Below are 26,737 nucleotides of genomic sequence, written 5' to 3'. Positions count from 1 at the left end.
CAATGGAAAACGAATTTATTTTCTTTGTTACGAAACCAACATTGTGGTCTCGTTTTGTTAATGATTACTCTGAATTCGCCTCGACACGGAAAGCGGTGAAAGGTTCGCGGGAGGAAACGACTAAAATAAAAACAAATCGCGTGTTATACTCTGATAGGATGTCGATGGCGGCGTTTTCTTCAGGGGGTCAGGAAAGCGCAACGCTTTCGACGATCTCACCAAGGGCACAGATCGGCGCGCGCGGGAAAAATGACTAACCATGGCACCGTCGTCGTGTCCGTACCGTATATAACGACTGATCGCTCCTAATTTATAACCACCGTGTACCGTTCGCGCTGAGGGTTTCACTTCTAGAAAATAGCGCCAAGTGTAAATCCTCCCTCATCTCGTTCAGCGTAATAATAATAATAATAATAATAATAATAATAAATCTCATCGGCTTTTCGGATGTCCTTGTATATTCTCATATTCCAACGTAACGAATAATTGGAATCCTAAAGATCTTTTCTCCAGATTCCGAGTAACTTATACCCGCGGCAACAGCTTACATACCTACATACCTAATTATAAGAACCAAGTTCTAATTGGATCACGGCGCGTTTTGGCGACGTTATATATTTTTTACTTTATTTACCAGTATTTTTTACGGTATTCGGACAGCTCCAGAGTTGAGAATATCTTCTCTTGTTCATTCTCTGCCCAGCTGAGCTGAAGCAAAAGATGTCGAAGAAAACAACGAGTAAAAAAAAAAAAAAAAACCACCAATGCCGCGAACCACAAAATAATTGCATAAGCCTTGGGGTTCTGCCACAACGCTGAAGTTGAAGCTGCACAGCTCAACGATTTCCGTAAAAACGAGCAAGTTGGAAAACGATTGACAAAATGAATCACGACGATCGACAAAAAAGTGAAACGGTCTGCGAGACATTTGTACCTACAGGTATACGTAGCACGAATCCTAGTCCTTCGGAGCGAGACTGCAGGACTCGCGCCGATAGTTGGCAACGCCGAACACCGACATCGAGTCACGATGTACATCTACACCGTATACACTTATACGTGGGAGTGCATGTTTTCACACCGAAATGGAAAGGCAATGCTCGTACAGAGCTGTTTACAAGGGCGCACGGCAGCGGACAGAGTACGGAGGAACAAAATAAGGACGAGAGGAAGAAGAGGAGGAGAAGCAGAGGTAGCGGGAGAGCGAGGATGCACCCAAGTGTGGATCGCTTCGTGGTTCCGCGGTGGTTCTACGTCCGTAGGTGTAGAACACACGGATTCTATCCATCCGCTGCACAGTGTCGATGGCGGTGGGGAAAGATCACGGAAAGACTAGAAGAGGTAACACGCGGGCAGATGGCGTTGCCAGGCGGAGGGGGGATAAGGATTCGGTCACTGACACCAGGACAGCCACTGCGTTCCCGCGTCTCATTCACGGCCACCCGAGCACCACCTACCGATATCATCTAGCGCTCTCTCTATCTCTCCCTCCCTTCCTCCCTCAAGCCCTCACTCGCCCTCTCTCCCCCTGCCTGCTCTATCCATCTATTTATCTATCTCCCTGCCTACCTGCGTGTGTACGCCTAACCACTCGCCCGACGTCAAGTTCTCCACTCTATTTTTTTTTCTCTCTCTCTCTCTCTCTCTCGCCCTCTGCCTCTCTCTGAAGCGCGTTAATGAATTTGCCGCGATTATATAAAAGTTTCAGTATTGTAAACAAGCAGCCGCGCGAACCGTTATCGAATTTCAAATAATCGATCCTGGTTGTTTGAATTATTATTTTTATTATATAGTTTTATACGACAAAGATGGTTAAGCTGGTTAGGTACTGTGAAACGTTGAAGAATAACAAAAAATCACAAGCCGTTATCTCAGTCGTCCGCCGCCACGTGGATCTTGGTTTAAAACAAAATGGCAGATAAAACGTGACTTTGGTATGATAGGTACAAGTGTGCTGAATTGTGTTCTTTATCTAGACCGTTAATTCCATAATTTTCTTTCTCTTCAGTTTATATCATATGAAAAAAAGCTTAATGGTGATATTTTTGTTTGTTTGTTTTTGCAGGGATGCGAAATTCGCCAAGATTTAAAAAACGGTAAGGTAAAAGAAAAATAACATGGAATCAGCGGAACCCGACCTCGGGAGACGATCGAATCGTGACGAAGTCTCGGCGTGTCGAGTGCTGCAAAAGAAGTGAAGTTTCGTGCGCGGCGAAGAGTCAGTATTCAGTCTTGCACGTGTTTCGTAGCTGACTCTGTAAATTGCAGTATCGTGTCCAAGAGTCACTGACCTAAGAAAGCGCGGGAACCGAGCAGCGAGACCCAGCGCTGACTACGTACCCACCTTCCATGTACCTTCTATGCTCCATGTACAGTGAGACTTCTCTTGACGGACAATTGAGAAACCCCCGGTAGAAAAGCATTGCCTCTAATGAAAAATATACCTCCTAACAACGGAGATTCCTAATAACGGACGCGGACACTACCGGGGCTGCATATTTCCATGAAAAAACTCCTTCATAGCGGACACTATTGCAAAATTTTCAATTTGTCCATTGTTTTCCGATCTCGTGGCTGTAATGTGCCGTCGCGCAGGCTGAAGACTGCTGACCAAACATGTTCTTAACGGTCATGGCTTGTCCGCAACTCTGGCTGTTGCGCGCTAGTTTGCAGTGGCTTGGACATATCGGTACAACATTTGGTGCGTATGCGTCAACTTGTCGCAAAAAAGGAAACGGTTGACTATAAAAGACAAAATCGAAGTTATTAAAATTTTGAAAGCGTGGACGGCAAATAAAAATCAAGAAAGTAAGAGATCATTTGTTAAGACCCAGGGACTTGCGGTTGACAATCTGCAGTACGATTGGTTTTGCCGAGCAAGGGCTGACAATATTCCTCTTTCTGGAACTAGAAACGAACATTACTCCTCAATCTGAGCTAAATGAACTCTTACATGAATTTGGAGGTGCTGGAAGCGATTATGCAGAGCTTGATGATTTTCTACAAACGGAGGATACAACCATGGATGTCAGTCAACTACTTAGATCTGCGAGTGACGAAGTCACATCTGATATTACAGAAGACGACGAAGAGGATGGAGCATCGTGTAACAACGAACCCGAACCGGTTATTACAAGTACGACTGCTTTGGACCACATAGAAAAACTGAAACGTTATTTTCTATACGAAGAAGATGTCGACGGACTAAATCTAATATCTGAAGTTGAAATAGAATGTGAAAAAATAATACAAACTGCTAAAAAACGAACCAAAGTTGTTGATTTTTTCAAGTCCTAACGAGTAAACACAAACACACACGTCCACGTATACATAAGGATGTAACGTATGATCGTACATGTACCTCTAACGAAATTGTTCTATTTTAAGTTTATTACACATATATTTTATTTTATGTTCTATTATAAATCAAGTGCTGTTTATATATTTCAAATTCCGCATAGGTAATATTAAAATATTACATGTCGTATGTACGTACATTTTTATCTTCAATAAAATACAGCAAATTTGTGCAATAAAAAATGAACTATTTTTCGAATAACGGAGACTTCCGGTCCCGAAGATGTCCGCCGTTGGCAAGTTTCATTGTAGAACAAAAAAGACTAGATCGCAAGCCAACTGAAACAACAACTATAGTTGCTTGTTCGCAGAAGAGCAGCGCGTAAAACATAGGCATTAACATCGGTGTACGGTAGGTATAACAATGCATATTACAGATCTACGCATCCACCTATGTGAAATACACGTCACATAACCACATCGCTTGCCTAGGAATAGAAATGAAAACTCGTTATAGCGCAGTCATCGCGCAACAAGGTTATACAACGAACATTCACAACGAGGGTGGAGTCGTAGAATTTTGAACCGAATATTCCCTACGGCGAGGAGGGTCGTCGTCGGTCGGGAGATAAGATACCGGAAAAGCTGACGAGCAGCGGTGGCAGGGCTCCCCGTATCCCCTCGTCGTAAGCGGGTAGTGTGACGTAACTATTTTCTCCATTATGAAAGACTTGCCACAAGCGCAAAACAGTAGATGTGTGCAATCACAGGGTACATCTAAATTTCCATACGATTTTCCGAACGAATTGTTTCATCAAATACAGGCTATACGCATCGCTGATTCCATATTATACAGACAGAGGATCGAGGGAATGTAAAGCAACCGCATGATTTGTGAAATATCGAAACGCGGATGATACGCATAACGATTAGGCTGCGCATAATCCGAGTCCAGCGAGGAAAAAGTCAAGTACTTTGAACGCAGCAAGCGGAGATGTTAAATTTTACAACACGTTCTACGTGGCCAATCTTTTTCTCGTGTAGAAAAGAAAGGAAGAAAAAGAAACTGCAGTCGAACAAGTGTCGCACAAGAGGCACCGAGCTATCATATACCCTTTGACGCGTTAATTGCTGCGCTCAGGTTTCTATTGTTTCGTACTCCATTTGTACCTACACGAGGTTTGAATTTCAATTGCAACGTAAACGATGTACGAGGAATTCTTCGGTACGCGCGAAACTGTTGCCTGCGTATTTCTACGTTACGTGTAACACGGATGACTAATTGTTAGTTTCCAATTTTTCAGCAACACCGTAAATTTTCATCCCTCCGCGCTCAACCTCGTCGGACACAAATTCGCATGGTTTATAATCCGCCGTATAAAGTGTACATAGAAAACTTTCGTAGTACGTAGATATACCCAAAACGTCAGATATGAAAAAGTGAAAATACGCGGTGTGATAACAATATTTTCGTAAAACAATTAGGCTGCAATTTTTCTACGTCATTTTCAGAAAGACAAAACATTTGTGAAGCCTGGAACATTTTCAACTTCGAAACGTATATACATATAGCTTTATATACTTATACACATATACACATATATAAGCGGTGGCAAAAAGTTTGATGAAATTCTACGAAGAACGTTAAATGTTGAATACAGCCGTCGTCGTTCCGTCGCATCGTACCGTGGTTTACGCATTTTTTTTTTTTTATAATATACAGGATGGACATTCGTACGATTCAAAATGTAAAAAAAAAACAATAAAAACTCTTTATCGCGCATGTCCAGACGTCGAATTTATCACTCAAATTACAAGTTGTAATAACTCATAAACTTGTCCCAGTATATAAAGTAATAGTCTTTTGCTCGTCAGCAGATAAACGCGCTTCCTTCGTCGACGGACGTGACGCGGCTGATTAAAAATCATCATACGATGATACTCGATCAGTGACGGAGTATAATAATTACAATCCTTTTCCCCGAATTCATATTTAATACACAATAAGTAACTTTCATAAGTTTTGTCATCCTAGGTTCGATAAAACGAAGAAATTTCTGATCTGTTAGATTGCATTTCCAACTTTGCTTAAAAACGATCATTATAGTATTAAAAAAAAAAAAAAAATTAAAAATACAGATTCGAAATTTCCCACCCCGTATAAACCAGCTGAGCACGAGGAGCGGAACACTGTAGGTAAAGTAATCCTTCTCCGAGACTTCGTATCTACTTTTTCTCCAAGGCAGTGTACGATATAAGATCCTGGCAAGGAAGCTAGCTGGTGGCAACTTCCTGGTGCAGGTTCCTCGGGGGAGCGATTGCCGCGATATCTGAACGTAGCAGCGAACTTTCACCCGCGGCAATGGACCGTGGAGTCTCTGACGATCGGACTGACGTTTGCTCGTCCCCCACAAATTGCTCTCGTAATCAGGCAGCGCACCAAGCTTACAGAAATATAGCTCGAGAACGTCGACGCGCGTCATCCCCGACACTTGTTCAATTCGGGGTAAAGCGGATAAAGCGGAATAAAGAGAGAGAGAGAGAAAGAAAAAAAAGGTAAGGAACAAGCAGAGTAAAGTAGAAACGACCCGTCCAACATCCTCCACAGTCATTAAACAAGCATTGTTACAGCGACTCTGTTCGGATTGCAATTAGGCTAATTAGACGGCGTTATAATGCAACAATATACAGGTGGACCCAATTCTCTTGAACCCTTTATTATTCGTTCATTCTTCACTTCTGAACTGCGTAAAATTATATACGTAAAGATATAAAAGGAGCATGAGGAATTTAAGATGTTCTTTTACATTGCATGGCAGAGAAATCAGGATATGAAAAACAATAAAAACTGCTGATTTTTCAATCTAGATTTTAAAACTCCCCAAGTGTAGTTGTTGAGTGTGTAAATCCAACTAATTACGAAATATTTTAGTACTTTAATTCGAAGAAATAACGAATAGTAGAAAACCGTTGACAAAACAGCGCGCCAGTTATTCCACGAAGCATTGGTATAAATGGAAAGGTTTTCCAAAGTTTCGGTAACACAGCGAAAGTTCGTTCCTCGCTTCGAACAACACGTGGGCTAATTGCGATAGTATAACCAATCAACCCGCTGGTGTTAAAATGGAAACTCATCGAACCGACAAACAGTGTTTACCGTTGACTACATACGGAGAGAACAGAATTGTTGAATATATTCTGTACGAACTAGTTCGTTAGAGATATTATAGAAGCCCAAAAACAAAAAAAAAAAAAAACCGAAAAACGGAAATAAAACCCGGTCAGTTCTCACTGTTCGTAAAATCAGAAACATCATTCATATCCACGAAAAAATATAGAACGACAAAATGTTCCAACATCACTTTGTTAAACCTGAAGAATTATTTCTCGGTCCTACAGCTCGACGCAGTAAACAGAGCAACATGTATACTCGTATGCATTTGACATCAGGCAGACAGACACAGAATCCGCTTATATCACACACGTATAAATACGAGTAGATAGCACGTGCCACGGACACCTGTGGGATTAGCTTTACGCAAGTAAGTATAGACAGAGGTAAGATGACTTGAATTGTCAAATTTCACAAGCTCACTGTCCGACTAGAGCCCTGGATATAAGTTACAAATCAGGTATCAATCAAATCCGAAGCGGAGTATTAAGTTTACGTATAATACGGTAAAAGAAAAAGTGAAAAAAGTTGTGTGGCTTCGTATCAGATTGTTGTGGTAGATTAGAAAAAGGAAACGCGATGAGATTATCGATCAGATCTGTTACCCCGTTAACATCTTTGTTAAAAGAAAACGGAAACCGGGATACAAACTCAAGTACGGTCATATGACGAATTACGATCCTTTGGAAACTACTACGTTAAAAAGATACTTTCTTTCCATATATACCGCGTAACAGTACAAATTGCCGATCGGATAATGAGATAATCTCGACACTGAATATGCGTCACCGAATCATAGGTTTCAACAACGAGAAAACTCTAGAGACTTGATAACAATAAAATAGCCTGATATCTTCCAACCTCACAAAGTATCACAAAATCATTTAATGACAACCATGCAAGACACTCCCTGAAAGATTAGAAGCGAAGATTTAACGCGCGTCAACTTTGAAATTGGACTGATTCACGAGTCGAACATAGCGAAGTTTTCGAGGTTGGAAAGCATCGAGTCGTAAATTAAACCGCATGTAACTGCAGAGCCGAAGCACAACGAATTTTGACAGCGGCCGCACCTGACTTGCAAGGCGATTATACGCTGCGCATATGGGTTGGTAGTAATGAAAGAGAAGAGTGTGAGTTCAGGATATAACGGTATAGAATAATTAGATATCGACAGCGTGCAGCAACCCTATTAGTTTCCAGAAAAAGAAGAAGAACTGATTCTGAGCGGTGATATTTCAGAGTGTTCGGTGTGTCTCCATGTGTGCGCGTGTGCGTGTAGATGGACGAAAATAGAGGTGTTTCCTCTCATGTCCTCCCACTGTCGCTCTCGCTTTTGCTGAAAACTGAATCGAAGAAGGTGTCGGTCGGGAGATAGGAAATTGATATCCGCGCCCAGGTATAAGGCAAGCACACGCGCGCACACACACACACTCTCGCACACATGTTACAGGTATGGAATGACTCCCGCCCGACTCTCGAGCTCCACCCACACCGGGTGGTTGCCTACGCTGAATATATCACTACAAAGAGACAGGAACCTAGTTCACTAGTGTACAGATCCGTAGAGAGGGATGCCCGCGGGAGGGGGGGGGGTTGTGTATTTCTCGCGCACGATTCCAAAACGCGGATTGGCAGATTCCTAAAAAGATTGTTGGCGCGCAAGTCGGTGCCGCTCTATACGCGGATGCCCCATGACTGTACAAGGTGTATGTATATGGGGCAAGAAGAAACGTGTCGCACGCGATTACTACCCCCCCTCCTCCCGCCCTCATTCGAACCGTCTATTTTCTTTTTCTTCTTCTTCTTCTTCTTTTTCTTACGCTCCTTCTCCGCGGTGATTATCCTTCCGGTGAATCCACGGCAACGCGGCGACGCGGCTTCTCGATTGTCTCGAAACCGGATAAGATAATGGAGGATGGGATCTGACGTCACGACGACGTCGTCACATGTTTCTGGTCTAACGTATCGGGCAGGGTCGCATCCCTTTCCGCCCGTTTCCTGTCCCGCTCCTTCCGCCCGTATCCTCGCCCATACACCTTCGATTCGCGTCGACGAGATTCAAAGGGCAGCCAAGGACGTTCGCGTGTACGACGATGTCGACCGTAGTTCATCCTTTGCCCGCCCATTTTGTGTCAATTTTTATGTCACTTGTACGTTGGAAGTCGAAGAAGAGAAACGCGCACCGCCAACAGACGAGGACGGCCTTTGGATTCAAAGCCAGAATTCGTGCGTCGTGCGGGGACCGAATCAAATTTCACCAATTTCAGATCGTGGTGAGGCGAATAAAGGCTAGGTGAAAAAAGGGGTGTCGAGTTTGAAGCTTTTTTCAGTAACGCAGCCGCGATCGAAGCACGTTCGGTTTGCAGATTGATTTGCTTCTTCCTTGACGTAGGAAAGAAATCATAGGGTAGTAAATTGTTACGTTCCAACGATCGAACGACTTCGACATACGTCGTACGAACCTCCGACAAACCGGGACAAAAGTGACGTTCGTTCGTTTGGAATTATTAACGAGACCCTGCATCGGCGTGCATCATACACACACACATATATATATATATATCGATTGCAAAATATTCCACGACGAATTTTACTTCGAGATCACAAACGGTAAACTACACTTGAGTTTCAACTGCAAGATTAAAAAAGAAAAACCTCAATAAGAAAAACGAAATTACGAATCATGATCTTTCACTCCGAGTTGTACCGCAAGGATCTACAACCTCGAAGTCAGCTATGAACAACGTTGAAGGGGATACCAGAATGAATAATGACGTACGGAATTCGTTGAAAAACTATAAGATTCAAATCTCTCGAACTACGGTGGGCAATGTTAGGTGTAGAAAGATGTCGACGTTTTTCTTCGACCCAGAGGGTAGAAGATACGACAGGTTGGTGTCCATTGAGCATGCGCGTCGAAGTAAACCCGTTCATCGAGTGGTTCCTTTCCTTGCCTTCTCCCTTCCCTTTTTCCTTGCCATTCTATAACCTCTTTCCGAAATCAGCTCCTGTTAGTGTACCTTCGGCGCCTTCCGCAACTCGTGACACGCGAACACGCGCTCACCTAGGCTGGGTTGGATTGGGTTGGGTTGGGTTGACCGAGCCTAACCTAACCTGAACTCCGCGTAAGCAATTTCTTAAATTACCTGTAGATACGACTGGTATACGTGGATCTCGGGTCATCGAGAAGCTATTTAAGGATAGCAGTGACCAGGACATTGCCTGTGCGCGCAGGTTCCATTCTTTTTTCCTTTCCATTTTGCTTTCCCTCTCTCTCCTTGGCGTTTTTCTTGATTATAGTTTTCTCGTACCGAATGTTACACTGTACGTAGACGCGTCAAATCTTTGAGCCTCAAAAATATCAGGATAAAAAGAATGTGATCGATGATATTCCAGACTTTGACCCGACGAATTTAAAGACACTTCAATTTTGAAAATCTATCAACTCACGCAAATGTGTGACCCTGATAAGGAGACGTGGCTTTACCGTCATACATCGTCACTGCGTGCCGTGTTTCACGATTGTCGAAAAAGTTATATCCGACTATAACACGACGGGATCCGAAGCAAGAAATCTTGGCTCTTGAATTTTAGGTTCTAGCAAAAATGTTGCCGAGTGACGGAAAACCAGAGTAACAAACGTTAATCCACGATACCAAAGTACGTTGGAATGACCGCTGAGACGCGGGAAAAAAAAACAAAGCTCCAGTAAATACGTACAAAAATTTCCGTTTCAATTCAGGCAGCAGCGACAACCTCGTATAACAGTGAACAAGAGCAGCTGTTGAAAATTTTCAAATGCACGTATATATATATATAATATACACAGGTAATATTGCGAGTAAAACTTTTCCCCTCCTTTACTTCTCACCCTCTCGTATTTTCTGTACACACATTTAGGCATGCGGCCGTAGCAACAGTCCGCAGGTACCTTACCACACCATAGCATCAAGAGAATGGCGCGTTGTCGTGTATTATATTGTAAGATATACTAATACGTGGTACAGTAGTCCCTGCGCCTAGTTTATAACGACTACCGTACAACTGCCGGGGTATGTAATGTACTGGACACGATAATTGGTCGTTGAGCTGTTGCGCGGTTAAATCTCAGAGCAAAATTATAACGGTACGAGCTGAATGGAAGTGTCCGCGCGATATGAAAAAAAAAAAGTACAACGAAATATGTAGAGCAAAAGTTTTACCAAATCGGTCAAATTTTTATAAAGAAGGGGGACAGAAAACGGTAAACCTTCTTATTCGATCCTGCCATGGTGTTGCGTTGGTAAGAGACGCGTATACGTCGAGCTGCGGCTCTCGTAGTTTCGGAACAGTTGGGGTCCTTTAAGCCTGGTGTTGTGGAACTAGATATGAAACCGTATATATTATATATATACCCGCACTTATATTATACGGATACACGTTTAACAGTGACAGCTGATGCAAGCTGTTCGAGATAAGCAGATAACCCGATACTATCGCATATCGCGTTCCGCCGACACGTTGCTCGACGATAAGTTGCCTCTCCGGGTGAATTTGACGTCATTACATACATTACGTGTGTCGGTGCAGGTAACGTCGCGGAATTCCGCGGTGAAAGACTAACATTTCGATTGGCGGTTGTTTATGTTTGAAATGAAAAACGATGTATTTTTCCCCGTCGCCGTAAAATATTTTCTTAGAAAATGTTTTATTTCATTGTGAGTATAATATATATATATCACGTATGCGGCATACATAAACGAAAAACTATTCCCGCATACCAAATTTACAGAAATTCGTTCGTCCATTGGGTGTAAATAAATTGATAACGTCATCAAGGTCAACTGTGCGTTGTAGGAGCCGAAATTTACAATTGATTTCTTACATTATACATAATTGGCTCCTAGAGTTTCGTTTGTTACATACAAAAATGGATGAATTTGAAATTCATCTAATCCAATTATGAACTGTATGAATTAGAAGGCAATATTTCTGTAATATTATGTCGTTCAACTAAAAGGAAAATTTTCCATGTTACATAATTCATTCCATATAAGACTGAAGATGCGCGTTTAGATGTAATTTCCGTCGATAAAGTTCTACACAATTGTTTCCACAGAAATTATCAAACGGCAATATCACACCGCACGTAAACTTTGATATTTTGATACTATTAATGCAGATATAATTAATAATCTGTACCTACTGCTGATACGACAAGCCGTCAACTGGTAAAGTATAATCTAGATGTTGAGTGACAGACTTATTACACCGTCAGGTCAGGAGCTAATTGTAAGGAATACTGACGGTGTTGCGGCTTCATCTTATGCAAATGCAGTACATGGAGGAAGAAATAAGAATTAACGATCATGTAAGAGCCGCGAGAATAATCAACCCTCACTCCTTTGATAAAATGATAATAGCAGCGTATTGTTTGCTAGTTTACTTCCGTCGTTGGGACTCATTAATATTTTACATAGGCATGTATCCACCGGCTTCATCGAATTTCAAGGTACCGTATATACGTAAGAGAGAGCCAGTCTGTTTGCACAAGGACCCCGATCCCAGTATTTGACCGTTGTCTTCCCTCAACTTTGGGACCAATTTCGAATATACACATGAAAATGTTTGCCGCAATTGACCTCTGCAAACACATTGGCGTCCTGAAATTTTTCTTCAGAGTTTAGTTACAGTTGGTTGGTTGATCAATCGATAGGCATAAACAATATTTTCAATCGCACGATTTGCAACGTTGCTTATACAGATTCTGCAGCAAGAATCTCCCTCCTCGCTAAGATGAGAAGGAGAAAAAAAAATATATATTTTTTTACTAGACTCTCGACGAATGGATCGCAATATCCGTAGCAAAGAAATGATAAAAACACTCCTTTCTACAACATGATTTTGTTACTTTCACAATAGAGAGTCGACGAGCCGTTACAGAGAAGATGATCGGCGAGATGCAGAGCAAGCGTGGGCAGCGCTATCCGCTTTAACGGTACTATCTAACAGCAATTGCAAATCTCTTCTTCGAAGTATACGAACACAAAAGCCTCAAGGTCAATTCGATAATCGTTATCGCAATGCCTCTTCCTGATGTACAGGAATCGCGCAAGCTTTCCAAACACTCTGTTCACAGACTCGATGCACGACAATTGTCCAATCGCAATAAAGTTCGTAATTCGAGTAAACGATTTGAAAAGTAAAAATCTCGACATCCCGGAACGATCAAATCAGTCGATATTCAAGTTTTAATGGAAAGGTTTTCAAACGGAAGAATGACTCGGAAGTTACTCGACGCGATACATCGCCGAAGACGAGAAAGAATATAATTACTTTGCCGATAGCGTGAATTTTTATCAGGCTGAAGTTTCCAGCGTTACCTACCGTAACGATGCGTCTTTAGAAAAACCGGTTATTTTGCAACATTGGGATTGCCTGAAATTTAACAAGCCGTTAACAAATCATAAACGAGCTAAAATTTTGTCAATTCAATTTCTTCGGTTATTCTAAATGTGAAAAATAGTAATATTTCCGTTTCCGTTGGTCGTCGATCCCCTGCGTCGCGTGGCATCTTCAAAGAACCAAGAGACGTGCGTCGGTTCCGTCACGGTAATGTACTGCTGCCTGGACAATGAAGAATCAAGATATCCAAACTCCCGCCAACCGAGGAGTCCAAGCGACAGCCTAGACCATGCTAGGCTAGGCTAGGCTAGGCTAGGCTAGGCTTAGGTTAGGGCAAAACCCGGCGTAGCCCGGGTCGGGGCCGTTCAGCTGTTGCTGCCGCCTCTGCTTGGTGCAGTCAGTTCGAATCGATCCCGGAGGAACCCCCGGTTGGTTCGTGCGACACGCGACAGACACTCCTGCACAATTCCATAACGTCCATAGCAGCGCCGACTTTCCCCGTCTTGATATTACAAGCCGCACGCACCCTTGGCCTTTGCTCGGCGGCGGTGAAAACGACAATTATTGTAAAATGAGGGAGCGAATAGCGAGCGAGATGTCAACGGAGTAGCAAGCTCAAATTCTGCATTTTCTTATTTGAATATATAATTTGGCAGTAATTTAATTCTTATTTTCAACACTCCGAGCGAAATCGTTTTTGCAAACTTTTGCAATGTCATTGCCCCCTTATCGCGAGATTATTGATAATTGAAATGAAGGAGTTTCGTTCTTTTTCGAAAGAAATAAGAAAACGAGAAAAGCGAAGCGAACACGCGGGCAATTATGCATCACGTACAGCATTTTCATGTATTTTCCTCACTCTCCCCTTGCCGAAAAAACAAATTTCGTGACATTTCTAATTCTTTCTTTGATCTGAATTTTCATAATATTTACAGATTTTTTCACCAAATTTTGCGTAGAACGACTGCGGACTGGACGTGATAAGGTGGTATAACTAAAGTGAGGTACCTGCAACGCCTAAGGAAGGATCGAGTCGCCATCCGGTCAACCCACGAACGGACGAAAAAGTTCAGAAGGCGACGTCCACGACCGCGAAGCAGTTTCTACCACGCCGAGCGGATTGAACCGGTCTCTCTTCGCGTCTCTCTTTTTTTCTATTCCTCTCCTTCTCTCTTTTGCTTTCTCAAGCGAACGGACGAACCGTTCGTGAAGGAACTAGTCTCGTCGACACCGCATCATCGTCGTCGTTCTTTCTCTCAACCGCAGATGAGGTTTCCCGGAAGATTCGAAAAATTTTATTAAATTTTCAACGAGAAAAGCGAAAAAAAAGCACACGCGGAGAATAACGAAATTATGAAAAATCAGACGAAGCCTGTTAATGTAATCGGTAACTATTAGCTGTAGAACGAGTGGAATGAATTCAAGGCATACGTATCAAACTCACGAGGTAGAAGGTTTGTACGTTCAAAGGATTCAATCTTACAGATGAAGTAATGTACCGTGACCAAAATAGGAAAAAAGAATTTCTATTAATCAATTTACACGGTAAAAAAATATTACTGAAGTCGAGGATAATCTATAATACCTACTACCAAATAGTTCCCATCCGGAACCTCCCTTTCCACCCTTGACAAAATTCCCCATCCTCAATATTATCACACGTTTATTAATGTTCGTACAGTTACTTATTTATTTATTTATTTGGGGAAACTTATCCGGGGGAATTTTTTGCTGGAGATTTTATCGAGGAGATTTCATCGCAGGGGGATTCGGGACGGTCACCCTATTTACCAAATCCTATTGAAATACCGCATGGGGCAAGTCAAAAAATTCACTGATACTGAGTAATCATTTTTCCCTGCTTGTATAAACAAATGTATCGTGCTGTTTAAAAAAAGGTGGAGCGAAATTGGACTGCGACTGTACCTAATGTATGTCTCAACTTAATACCTTTTCTCCATGTAAATTGAAAATTGATTTGAATTATTATAAAAGCTCCTCAGATAAAATCACCTAGCGCTGATGCAACTTTCTTTCGTTCATCACATTCCAGAGCAAACACGAGCTCAATTATGACCCTACAACCAAACTCTGTTATTGTTGCTATTAATACTAAATACTTATCAGAACCATGTTCTGTTTGCATTTGAACATCTTTAAAATTTAATGCTATACATACATCTTTCTCATCAGGTTCTATCTCAAGTTTATCCTTTACGTTATCAGTATTGACATGGACGCGAGCCAGATAATCAAGTTCATTTATTTTTGTTTCAATTTTTTCGAGAATTTACTCAATAGTGCCATTAAAACTCGCGCTATTTAGAAATGCGACAAAGTGTTTTACTGGTATTGTAAAAATGGACATGCTTTTTGACGTACTTTAACTCTGACCTTGACCATTGGCCAACTTTGTAAAGTAAGTATCGTTACTTTTATAACTTTACTTACCTTCACTCTATACCCCCACCCTCCAATTGGAGTATTGATCCTCATTCAATTTATTGAATTTAGATTTTGTTATTAATTTTATTGAAATATTAGCTATTGTCGGTATGTAACTTTATTTTTCAAAGTTAACCTTTTAACGAGATTCAAAGAGTCTCTTCTTTCTGATGTTCAGAAATGTTCTCATTACTTTCAACGAAATCTTTATTCCACACATATTGAAGTACACATAAATTGCATTATCAATAAAAGGCTTACTGCTGGTCCTAACTATAAGAAACTATTTCAAATAATGAAAACTCATTTGAATTGAATCTGCAACAAATCTCTTTGAATCGTCAACTGCATATTTAAATACAAGCTTCAGCTCTTCTATCTGCATCAGAACTTGCAGATTTGTTTGTGCAATTTTTTTGCTTTCTTAACGAGTTAATTTTCATAGCTCCGTCGTTGATTCAATTCATATCCATTTCACTCCAACTTAAATGCACTCAAAAATTACTCTCGCTATGAAACTAAACGGTTGTGAATACCAAATTTAGCCTTCTGACATGAATACCTTGAGTGTCAATGTGTTTTTGTTTTTTTGCATAATATTACGTTTTGATAAATAAAAACCTTCCGATTCCTACAGTGGCTTTACACTATAAAGTGTATGGTTCCAAAGTATTACCCGTAACACATTACAGGTGTCTACAAATGCTTAAGACGGAGCTCTTTGATTTGAATTTGCCTTAGTCTCCTCGATCATCAAACGAATGTTTACTAATCAAGTAATGCATGCGTACTACCAATAATTTAAATAATACAATTATTACTTACGGTAAGAACAGTGATCGAAGGAAATTTATGTTTTGGAATCGGTTGACCTGTCTATAATACAAGGCCACCTATGTTTTCTTATATTATTCTTCTTTACGACACTGAAATTTTGTTGTTATTGAGATGTGTGATCCAAAAATTTAGAAGGAGCTTTTCTAACTTTCTTATACAATATGTCAATCACCTTATTGGGAGGATTCTCATTTTTTATAAGATTCTTCAAATACTTTGTCTTCTTTCCTGCTTCATCAAAACAAATGTTATGCAATTTCTTAAACGCATTACAAACGTTAAGTCCTATCCTATCCAATATCTGGGACAAGTTTTTTGGTTCGAATAGTTTTTTCTCGGCTAAGAAGTGATTTAAATAATTTTCTTTACCGAAACAAGATTTATGAAAATTTGTCAAAATGGAAGAAGCATTTTTTCCCGCCATGCATAATATTTTGGACAAATCATTCGGCTGAAAACCAACCTTATGGAAATCATTTAAAATGTCTGTCTTGTTTCCCGTCTCGTCAAAGCAAACATAGTAAAAATCTCTTAAAGCAGAACAAATATTAGCTTTTGCTCCGTGTAATATCTCGGCTAAATGATTAAGGCTGAAACCTTCTTTCCGATCTGCGAAATGATGTAAATACTTTCTTGTTTCTCCTATAAAGCAAAAATCATGAAATTTCACCAAACTATTTACTGCTCCACTCAACATACTACATAAATCACCCGGCGCGAAACCTATTTCAATGAAATCATCTAAAAATTGTGTTGTTTCTCCTTCTTCACCGAAACAAAGAACGTGAAATTTCTTTAAAATAAAGGAAGCACGAACTCCTGCTCCACACAGCGCAGAGGATAAGTTACTTGGCTCGAAACCTGCATTATAAAAATCATCCAAAAGTCGTGTTTTTTTTCCTTTACCATAAAAACAAACACCGTGTAATTTTTCAAAAGCATCTTTGGCATTAGCACCTGCCCCACTCAACGTACCGGATAAGCTGTGTATGCTGAAACTTTTCTCCCCATCTTTTCTCCCAATAAAATCCTTCAAATGCTGTTTTTTTTTACCTTTTGCATTAAACCAAACATCATACAAGTCTTTAAAAGCTTTGACGACATTAGCTCCTGCTCCGCCTAATATACTAGACATGTTGGTAAGGTTTATACCCTCCTTATCTAGATTTTTCAAATATTCTGTTCTATTCCCTTCCACATCGAACCAAAGATTATACAAGTCTTTGAATGCTTTCGCAGCATTGGCTCCTGCTCCGTTTAAAAAATTCGATATTTTTTTCAACTTTATACCTTCTTCTGCCAGGTTTATCAAATATTTTGTCTTATTTCCCGCTGCATCGAACCAAAGATGATACAAGTCTTTGAATGCTTTTGCTGCATTAGCTCCTGCTCCACACAACATGCTGGACATGTTAATGAGATTTATCTTTCCTTCCTTCAAACTTTTCAAATATTGTGTTTTATTCCCTTTCGCGTCGAACCAAAGGTCGTATAAATCTTTGAAGGCCTTTGCAGCATTAGTTCCTGCCCCGTTCAAAATGCTGGACACGTTAGACGGCTTTACTTCTTCTTGTTCTAGATTCTTTAAATATTGCGTTGTGTTCCCTTCTGCATCAAACCAAATATTGTATAAATCTTTGAAAGCTTTCGCAGCATTAGCTCCTACTCCGTGCAAAATACTGGACACATTGATTAGATTTATTTCCTCTTTGTTCAGATTTTTCAAGTATTGCGTTTTATTTCCTTCAACATCGAACCAAAGATCGTACAAGTCTTTAAATGCTTTTGCAGCACTACCTCCGGCTCCGCTCAAAATGTTGGACATGTTGGTGAGATTTACTTGTTTCCTCTTTAGATTTTTTAAATATTGTGTTTTATTCCCATCTACATCAAACCAAAGATTATACAAATGTTTGAAAGCTTTCGCTGCATTAGTTCCTACCCCGTGCAAAATACTCGACATATTGGTTAGGTTTATTTCCTCCTTTTCTAGATTTTTCAAATAATGCGATTTATTTCCTTCTGCATCAAACCAAAGGTTGTACAAATCTTTAAAAGCTTTTGCAGCGTTAGCTCCTGCTTTACTTATAACACCTGACACTTTAGTTAAACTTATATCGTTTTCCTCCAAAGTTTTTAAATATTGTCTTTTGTTCCCTTTTGCATCAAACCAAATATCATGCAAGTCTTTAAAAGCTTTTGCAGCATTAGTTCCGGCTCCGTTCAAAATACTGGACACATTAGCCAGATCTATTTCTTCTTTTTCTAAATTTTTTAAATATTGCGTTTTATTCCCTTCTACATCAAACCAAAGATCATACAAGTCTTGAAAAGCTTTCGCAGCGTTGCTTCCAGCGCCATTCAAAATGCTGGACATATTGGTTAAATTGATTCCCTCGTTTTCCAGAGCTTCTAAATAACGCGTTTTATTCCCTTTCGCATCGAACCAAAGATCATACAAATCCTTGAAAGCTTTCGCGGCATTGGCTCCTGCTTTACTTAAAATACCGGATAATTTGGTTAAACTTACTTCTTTCTCCGCTAGAATTTTTAGATACTGCGTTTTGTTCCCTTCCGCATCAAACCAAAGATCATATAAATCTCGAAAAGCCTTAGCAGCATTAATTCTTGCCCCGTTCAAGACACTGGACATATTAGACAGACTTACTCCTTCATTCTCCAGAGCTTTTAAATACTGTGTCTTATTCCCTTTTGCATCAAACCAAAGATCGTACAAATCTTTAAAAGCCTTTGGAGAATTAGCTCCCGCTCTGCTTAACACACTGGACATATTGGATAGATTTATTCCTTCTTTCTCCAAAGTTTTTAAATATTGCGTTTTGTTACCTTCCTTATCAAACCAAAGATCATACAAATCTTTAAAAGCTCTTGCAGCATTAATTCCCGCTCTACTCAAAACACTCGACATATTAGATAAATTTATTCTTTCTTTTTCCAGAGTTTTCAAATATTGTCTTTTATTCCCTTCCTCGTCAAACCAGAGATCGTACAAATCTTTGAAAGCCGTGCCAGCATTGATTCCCGCTCCACTCAACATACTAGACATACTCGATAAATTTATTCCTTCTTTTTCCAAGCTTTTTAAATATTGCTTTTTGTTTCCTTTCTCGTCAAACCAGAGATCAAAGAGACCTCGAAAGGCTTTCGTAGCATTACCTCTAGCTCTATCCAAAATACTGGACACAATGGTTATCTTTATCCCCTCTCTTTTCAACACTTTCAATCTTTCTTCTTTGATCAAATACTCTAGGAACTGATTAAACGCAGGCGTTCCTTCTCTGCCAACCACACTTTTGGCAAATTTAATTTCCTCGTCATTGCCGGTACTTAAATCGACACGCGGTCTCTTTGAGGCTACATTACCATTATCTGCGGAAAAACACCTACGTTTACTAGACCTAGAACCGCCAGCTTCAACATTTCGCCCACCTGTAATCCGTGAACAGCTGTAACTTTCCATTTTACAATACGAAAATACTACAGTATATGTACAAGAAAGCAGTTTACTTTTTAATTACTAGCTCTACAAATAAGACTATACGGACAACCGAGGAAGAGTTATTTCCCTAAAACGTGACCAGACCTGTCATGAATCCGAAACGTCCTGTACGACTGAGAACCTCAACCATATAAGGACGTTCGCTGACATCGCGTCGCTGCGGTGTTGCCGCGTTTTTTCTCGCACACTGCGGCTATGCGAGAGTGCAGACGTTGTCGGGCACGTGGGGAAGGAAAGAAGAGAGTGTAAATAAACCAAAAACAAAAAGATACCTAATCGTTTAGAACGTAATCGCCCACGTGGCGGCGAAGATCGTCTGTGTCAATAAACAATCGCCATGATACACCTTCGGTAATTTTCATTTCGTTTGTACTGCACACGATTCATGTACCGTGAATACTTCTGTCTTTAGATTAGACACAGCGCATGGTAGTCACTCTTCTTATATGGTACTTCAGATTCATGCCGGCCGTGAGATATTGAATGAAAAAATTCAACCCTGACCAGCCTCAACGCAAACGAATTCCAAGGTTGGAAACTAACGCGAATATATAATGTAATTTCGCTCGTACTGACAAGGCTTAAATATGTTTACGTTCGGAATATTTATTATTCGAATACGAAAATGATTCGTGAATTTCGTTAAACGGGAATAGAAAAATAATATGAAGTTGAAGTTTCATCAATGAAAACGATAGAGACAAGATAATCACGACCAAAGGGGGGGGGGGGGGTAATTTGGTAATTGCCCGATGGAGTCGTCAAGTTTCATTTCATCGAGCACTTCACTCGTCTCGTGAGTAAAAAAACTATTCCCCGACTTCAGTATCAAAGTCCTTCCCGATACTTGAAGCTTGACGGTATGTATCCGTTAAATCTTGGTCACCCTGGCAGAGCTTAAACGAATTCATAAATTGAAAAAGTCATACGATCTTTCGTGTATACCGTTGTTACTACTCAACGTTGGCAGTAGTAGAAGCTTTCGAAAGCAACTATAACGACGAATATACTTGTTCACAACTCGTTTATAAATGAATAAATGAACATTTGCCACGCGGTGCGGCCAGGAGAGTCCAGAGACCAAAGATCGTGAATAAAATTGGGTCGACCGGTGTTTTCCACAAGGTATATAAATATAAGGCACTGTATCTGGGTATGCACGACTCTATTGGCGGCGGCGCGGCACGGCGTTGGGGGTTTCGAAGCGGGTTGTTCGGAACACGAGGGAGTCGGTGTTGGTGGCGGTGGTTGTGGTGGTTGGTGGTGGTGCTGTTGCAGTTGCAGTTGCTGCTGCTGTTGCTGTTGCTGTTGCCATTGCAGAGTTGCTCGTGCTGAGGTGGGATGGATATGATAGGAAACGTGTTCTACTCACCACGTGACTCGCTCGATGCAAAATGGTGAGAGTGGGGACTGGCTTGATCCGAGGACGAGCTTGCGACGCGTTCTCTCTTCTTCTCCTGCAACTCGACGTACCGCGCCGCCTCGAGGAGCGTCTCCAGGCTCATGTCGAACTCTTCGCCGTCCTCCTATCTCAGACGAGACGTTGACTGCGATGATGACGCTGGGTGGATCGCCGACCGCCGACCGACGCACGCACTACCGCAGTTTCACGAGTTGTATTAAATCTGTTATACTAGTGTTGAAAACGACAACGACGCGACGACGACGGCACCGTTCGTCGGGCTTTTTATACCTGCGACACAAGTTTGCCGATATTTTTTAGAAATTCAGTCAGTACGCGAGTATCGAACGACGGTGTATTTGTCTTTCCGTTTATCTTTAATTTCAATTTTCACGCGTTTCACTTGTTCATACTTCAATTAACGTTCTCTCTGTCTTCTCGTTCCTCGTTGCTTTGTTCCTCATATAGTTTCTCGGTCGAGTTCTTGTAGTTTCACGGAAAAAAGAGATCGTCTCAGCCACTTTGATAATTATCTTCGTCCCTATTCGTCGGTTCTTCTTCTTTCCTCCTGTCTTGACTGCCCGTCCCGTCCCGGGGTGCCTCTGGACAAAAATAAAAGTAACAAGACGTTATTATTCACGGTCTGCACAAGTCGGAAGAGATCTTGAAGATTGCACTTGAAACCGTATTATTACGAAATGGGAAACTGGCTGGCTGAGAAGTCAAATATGAACTAATTTATTCTGATTACGTGTATTATCTTCTCTAACTGCAAGCTTCGTCATATTCCGTCAAGGGGATGCCCTGGTCGATTTCGACGCTGACTTATATATCTCCAAGTATCGAAGTCTACGCACCTCAAATGCAAAAAGGGCTAAACACCCCACTTTTATACACAATTCTGAACAAAAATACTCCAAAACATTTTCATTTGAAGAGGAATTAAAGAAATGGCACGGATTTTACGAAATCGTAATAGTAAATTCGTTGAATTCATGCCATTTCTTTACATCTGCCTCAAGTGAAAATGTTTTAGAGTGTTTTTTCTGCAGAATTGTAACAAGCCTTTTTCACGTTTGACGTACGTGGACTTCGATGTTCGAAGATACATAATACGACAACGTCGAAATCGACTCGGGCACCCCCCTAAAAGTTATAATTTTTTTGATTGATATTGTTATTTTATCGTCATTGCCATGATTTCAATGATATTCGTTTGAAAGTAAGAAATATGTGAACTGATTCGTTTCGTGAATGGTCAAATTTCTACCTCGTGTATATGTGTTTACAAAGTTTGTAAGACAAATATGTATATGATATGATTACCCGAAGTATATAACGTATACGATGCACTGCGAGCCGTTGAAAATGACTGTTTGAATGACGAAACTACGCATATTACACTTATAATATACTACAACTAAAAGTTGAGAAAAACGATTTGTCTCGAATCCGACGTATTTCGTGATGACAAATCGATACAAGATATAATGACACAAGTCTAAAAATAAATGGCATGGAAACGTTAAGTATCGAATTTCCCTTTCTCTCCACTCCACACTATCAGAGTTGTAAGTTTTTGTATTAGCAAATTTCATCATCGTACGTACATTATTTCCAACTGAAGAAAAATATAAGAATCCTGCAAGGGGTGTTTCACTGAGTAAAAAAAGTGACATCACGATCACATTTCATGATTAGTTACAATTTCATAGAGTGATTACCAGAGATTACTTGATGAGTAAAATTTACTCTGACCTTTGGTGATTTCTCACGATTTCTAAGATCTCGTATAATTTCTAAAGATTGAAAAGAAATTTCTGTAACCCTAAATTATTTCGCATGACTACCGCTAATTACAAATGTGGAAGAATTTTATTTTAATATTACTGATTTCAGTGTGATTCCGGAGGTTACGAAATCATTTCGAATGATATCGACACCATGATTATACGAGTGGAAGACCCCTTGGAATCCCATCTATACAATTTCATTTATTCATCATTGTCATACGTACAGCTTCAAAGTTCAAACTGTTCGAAAAGGGCGTAAAAATTTTCGGGGACAAATCCCAAGTCGAAAAAATTGGCAAGCACAATATAGCGGATATTTGTCAAATACACCGTATTTCACCGACCCAACGATAGTCGGTAACTGTTGTATAACATCCCGGGTCCGGGGCTCGAAGCTCGCTAAGAGAGAACTGTACGAGCGATTCTGCTACAAGACTTTGGCCTACAGCCGAACTTCATACCAGAATTGGGCAGCAGAAATTACTTTCGTCATTTCATTACCCGTAAATTACAATTACTGTGAATAACTGTAATATTAAGTAACTAATTACAATTGCGGGAAATAATTATAAATTTTGATTTACCAATTACAGTTAGTATAAACAATTGTAATTTTATGATTATCAACTACAATTACTCGAAATAATTGTAATTTTTTTGTTGTCAATTAAAATTACTTGAAAAAATTGTAATTTTTTTGCTACTAATTACAATTACTTGGAACAATTGTAATTTTTCTGTTATCCATTACAATTAATGGAAATGATTATGTTTTTTTTTCAAATTTCAATTGTTTTTCATAATTTATTTAAACAAATTACCTTTGGAAACGTAATGTCGAATTCTCAACATAATTTCAAATTCCGAAAACATCGGGAACTTCATGGAGCTTACATATTCACATTGACTGGTCAAGCAAATTATTTAAACAAATTAATTTTTCAAAGTAATGTGAAATCCTTGATCAGCTACCCAAAAAACTTTGGTAACCATAGCCCATTCACATATTGACTGTAAAAGACTCGTTCCGATCACACCATTTGAATACTCCAAAAACGGAGTAAATTTATTTGTCTATTTGTTATTATTTCACATGAATAACGTTAGAGAAAAAAATTCAATTGGACCACATCGTGTGGTTTACAATTACTCAAAAGAATTTTAATAATGTCTGATTTAATTACAATCACTGAGGATAATTGAAATGATTTCTGATTAAATTCCAATCACTGAAAGTAATTTTGATAAACTTTGATTAAATTCAAATTACTCAATGTAATTTTAATGAAATCCAATTCAATTACAATTACTGGAAATAATTTCGATGGACTCTGAGTCAAATACAATTATCAAAAGTAATTTCACTGAACTCCGGTTGAATTATTATTACTGAAAATAATTTTAATGGAATTCAATGTCATTAAAAATTATCCTTAGTGATTTGTAATTGTTAATTTTTTATTACAATTTTGCCCAGCACTGCTTCATACATCGACTCACCCGATTCGCTATATGCAGTATTCGCAAGCGAGAATCTTAATTCCTTCCTTCACATTTGTTATATTGGATTTAGGTGGCGCTAATCTCTAGCCAAGAGATAAGAAACGAGCTTGGATCAATTGTTCGCAATTGGCGTTAGGCTGTATATTTTCTTCCAGCACTTGCAGTTTCGCTCATTTCCACGTTATGTTTTTCATCGCAAAAATTTGAAGAATTTGGCAACAAGTTAAGAAGGCATATTGCACAGGTAGCTACACCGTTATGTTTGTTCTTCTTATACTTGGTGGAATAAAATAAATAAAAATAAATGCAAATCCTCGACAAAGTTTGCGACAATTTTACATCTCTGCGAAACCTGTTACACGATTATCTACATTCTGTGATTGGTTCGAAAAATTCTCGATAAAATTTTAGTTTTGTTTCAATCGATTTCAACACTGACTGTTTATGGTTCGTCTGCATTTGTCCCATGCTTCACGATGATGCATGGATGCGCTGATTCAATATACCCGAGTACCTACTTTTCAAGAAAAAATGCGTCACTGATTTCGGAAGAAATTAAGAACGAAGTCCGGAATCGCTAAGGCATTATGAGCTGCAGTTTGTAATTTGACCCGAGATTTTTCATCTCATATAGCTAATAACTGCAGCTGCAGTTTTTGTGCCCGTCTTCCTGCATTCGTGTTTTATATATATATATATATATATATATATATATATATATATATATATTCGCATGCGTAGAGCCTTACGTAACTTCGGTGGTTTCTTTTATCTTTGTAACGGATACCGCACTGATCCTTTTTGGTCAGGCCAGGCACAGAAATGTCTCACCACCGGTTTCGAGAAGACCACACAGTATGTGACGACTACGGTAGACTTTAAAAAACTGTAAAAATATAACGGAATTTCGTTCAAATCATTTTCTGCAAAAACTCTTCAATTTGTTTACAGAGTGTAGATATATAAGCGTACACGAATACGTAAAAAAAAAAAAAAATCCGCTTACGATACATTTCAGCAAGATTACGCGACGCAGACTAAATTTTGTTTGCTATTTTTTCTCTGCATGTCATACACCCGATATTGTAAAAAAAAAAATACAAAAAAATAAATAAATAAATGGGCAATACTTTATCCGTACATGTGTAATGAGTATATGCTACAATTACTATATGTTTTCATGCACGCTGAGAGGAGAAGAGTAATCGTTTTATGATAAGGGCAACGCAAGTTTGTCACGAGATAAGAATGTAAAAATAATCCTATTACTAATAGCAACAATCAATCCCGCTGCTGCTGTGCTTCTGCTGTAATCATTGCGCACGTTGTGTGTAGCTTCAGTATTTTTTTTTTTTATTGTTTCTTTTTTTTTTAATTTTCTCAACATACATACGCGCACATTTTAAACCAATCATGAGCAATTTTATACCTCATTTGTTGGAGAGGAAAAATTCACCACTGGAATATAAGGTTTTTCGATTAAATGTATAAGAATGAAAATTTGCAATTTATAAACGAGACCAGGTACGGTTTCAAAGAATAAATAAAAATCTATCCAACAGTGGAAAATCAGACGTTATACATTCGTACAGACCTTTAGATGGTAAAGTATATAGGTTAGCCGATCGAACTGTTATTTCACCTATTACTAAATTATCTTTCAAGCACGACGAAGCAAGTCGTCGACGAAGCTGCCAACATATTCACCGTAAAAAGCTACGTATAAGGTATATAGATTTTAACCACGATATGTATTTGCGATTGTAAAATGCAGTTTGTTTCTCTATAGACATCTACCTGTTAGCCGATGAGAATTTTCAATTGTTCAAACCTGGCCATTTAGTACAAATGGTCGGCATTTCGATAGAGAAAAAAATTACGATCCAAAGTTTTGAAACGAGTCGGTTGAATTGTTTGCCTGGATGGAAAGATCTGCTAATAGTTATAGTTCGCAAATTTTGAAAAAATAAGTGATCAACAGGTTTTTTTTTTTTTGTAGATCTTAAATTATACACTGTACACAGGTTAAGTTTATTTATACCGTCCTTTGGACGGAAGAATAATACCGTACACCGCATGGATACTTGATAAAAAAAAAAAAATTTTATTAAAATTCCGAGACGTTATACCAGTACCGATAAATAAAATTCCGCTTTAATTGCCGCGGTTACTGCGGAACTTTGTTGATAATGTTCAACAAAGCACATAGTTATCTTGAAATATAAATGTTCACCAAAGAGAAAAACGTTGATTTATATTATTTCTTACATTCACCAATAATTTTTTTTTTCCGAATGTGCATAAGTACACACACACACACACACACACACATATGTATATACGTATACACATATCTGTACATAAGGACTTACCGTTACAGC

The 26,737-nt window shown here is 39.5% G+C and overlaps 1 protein-coding gene across 1 annotated transcript in view; it reads right to left on the bottom strand.

The window, feature by feature from the left end:
* Nucleotides 1-26,737, bottom strand: part of LOC124214431 (uncharacterized) — a 93,652-nt gene that overhangs the window by 61,930 nt on the left and 4,985 nt on the right. The window contains exon 2 of the mRNA XM_069134393.1: nucleotides 21,031-21,662. Coding sequence (XP_068990494.1) covers nucleotides 21,031-21,163 — 133 coding nt within the window. The 5' untranslated portion in view covers nucleotides 21,164-21,662. The remainder of the gene's footprint in view (nucleotides 1-21,030; nucleotides 21,663-26,737) is intronic.

This window comes from Neodiprion pinetum, chromosome 3 (genome assembly GCF_021155775.2).
Source record: "Neodiprion pinetum isolate iyNeoPine1 chromosome 3, iyNeoPine1.2, whole genome shotgun sequence".
Lineage (NCBI taxonomy): Eukaryota > Metazoa > Arthropoda > Insecta > Hymenoptera > Diprionidae > Neodiprion > Neodiprion pinetum.
This window is presented reverse-complemented; position numbering and strand designations above follow the sequence as displayed.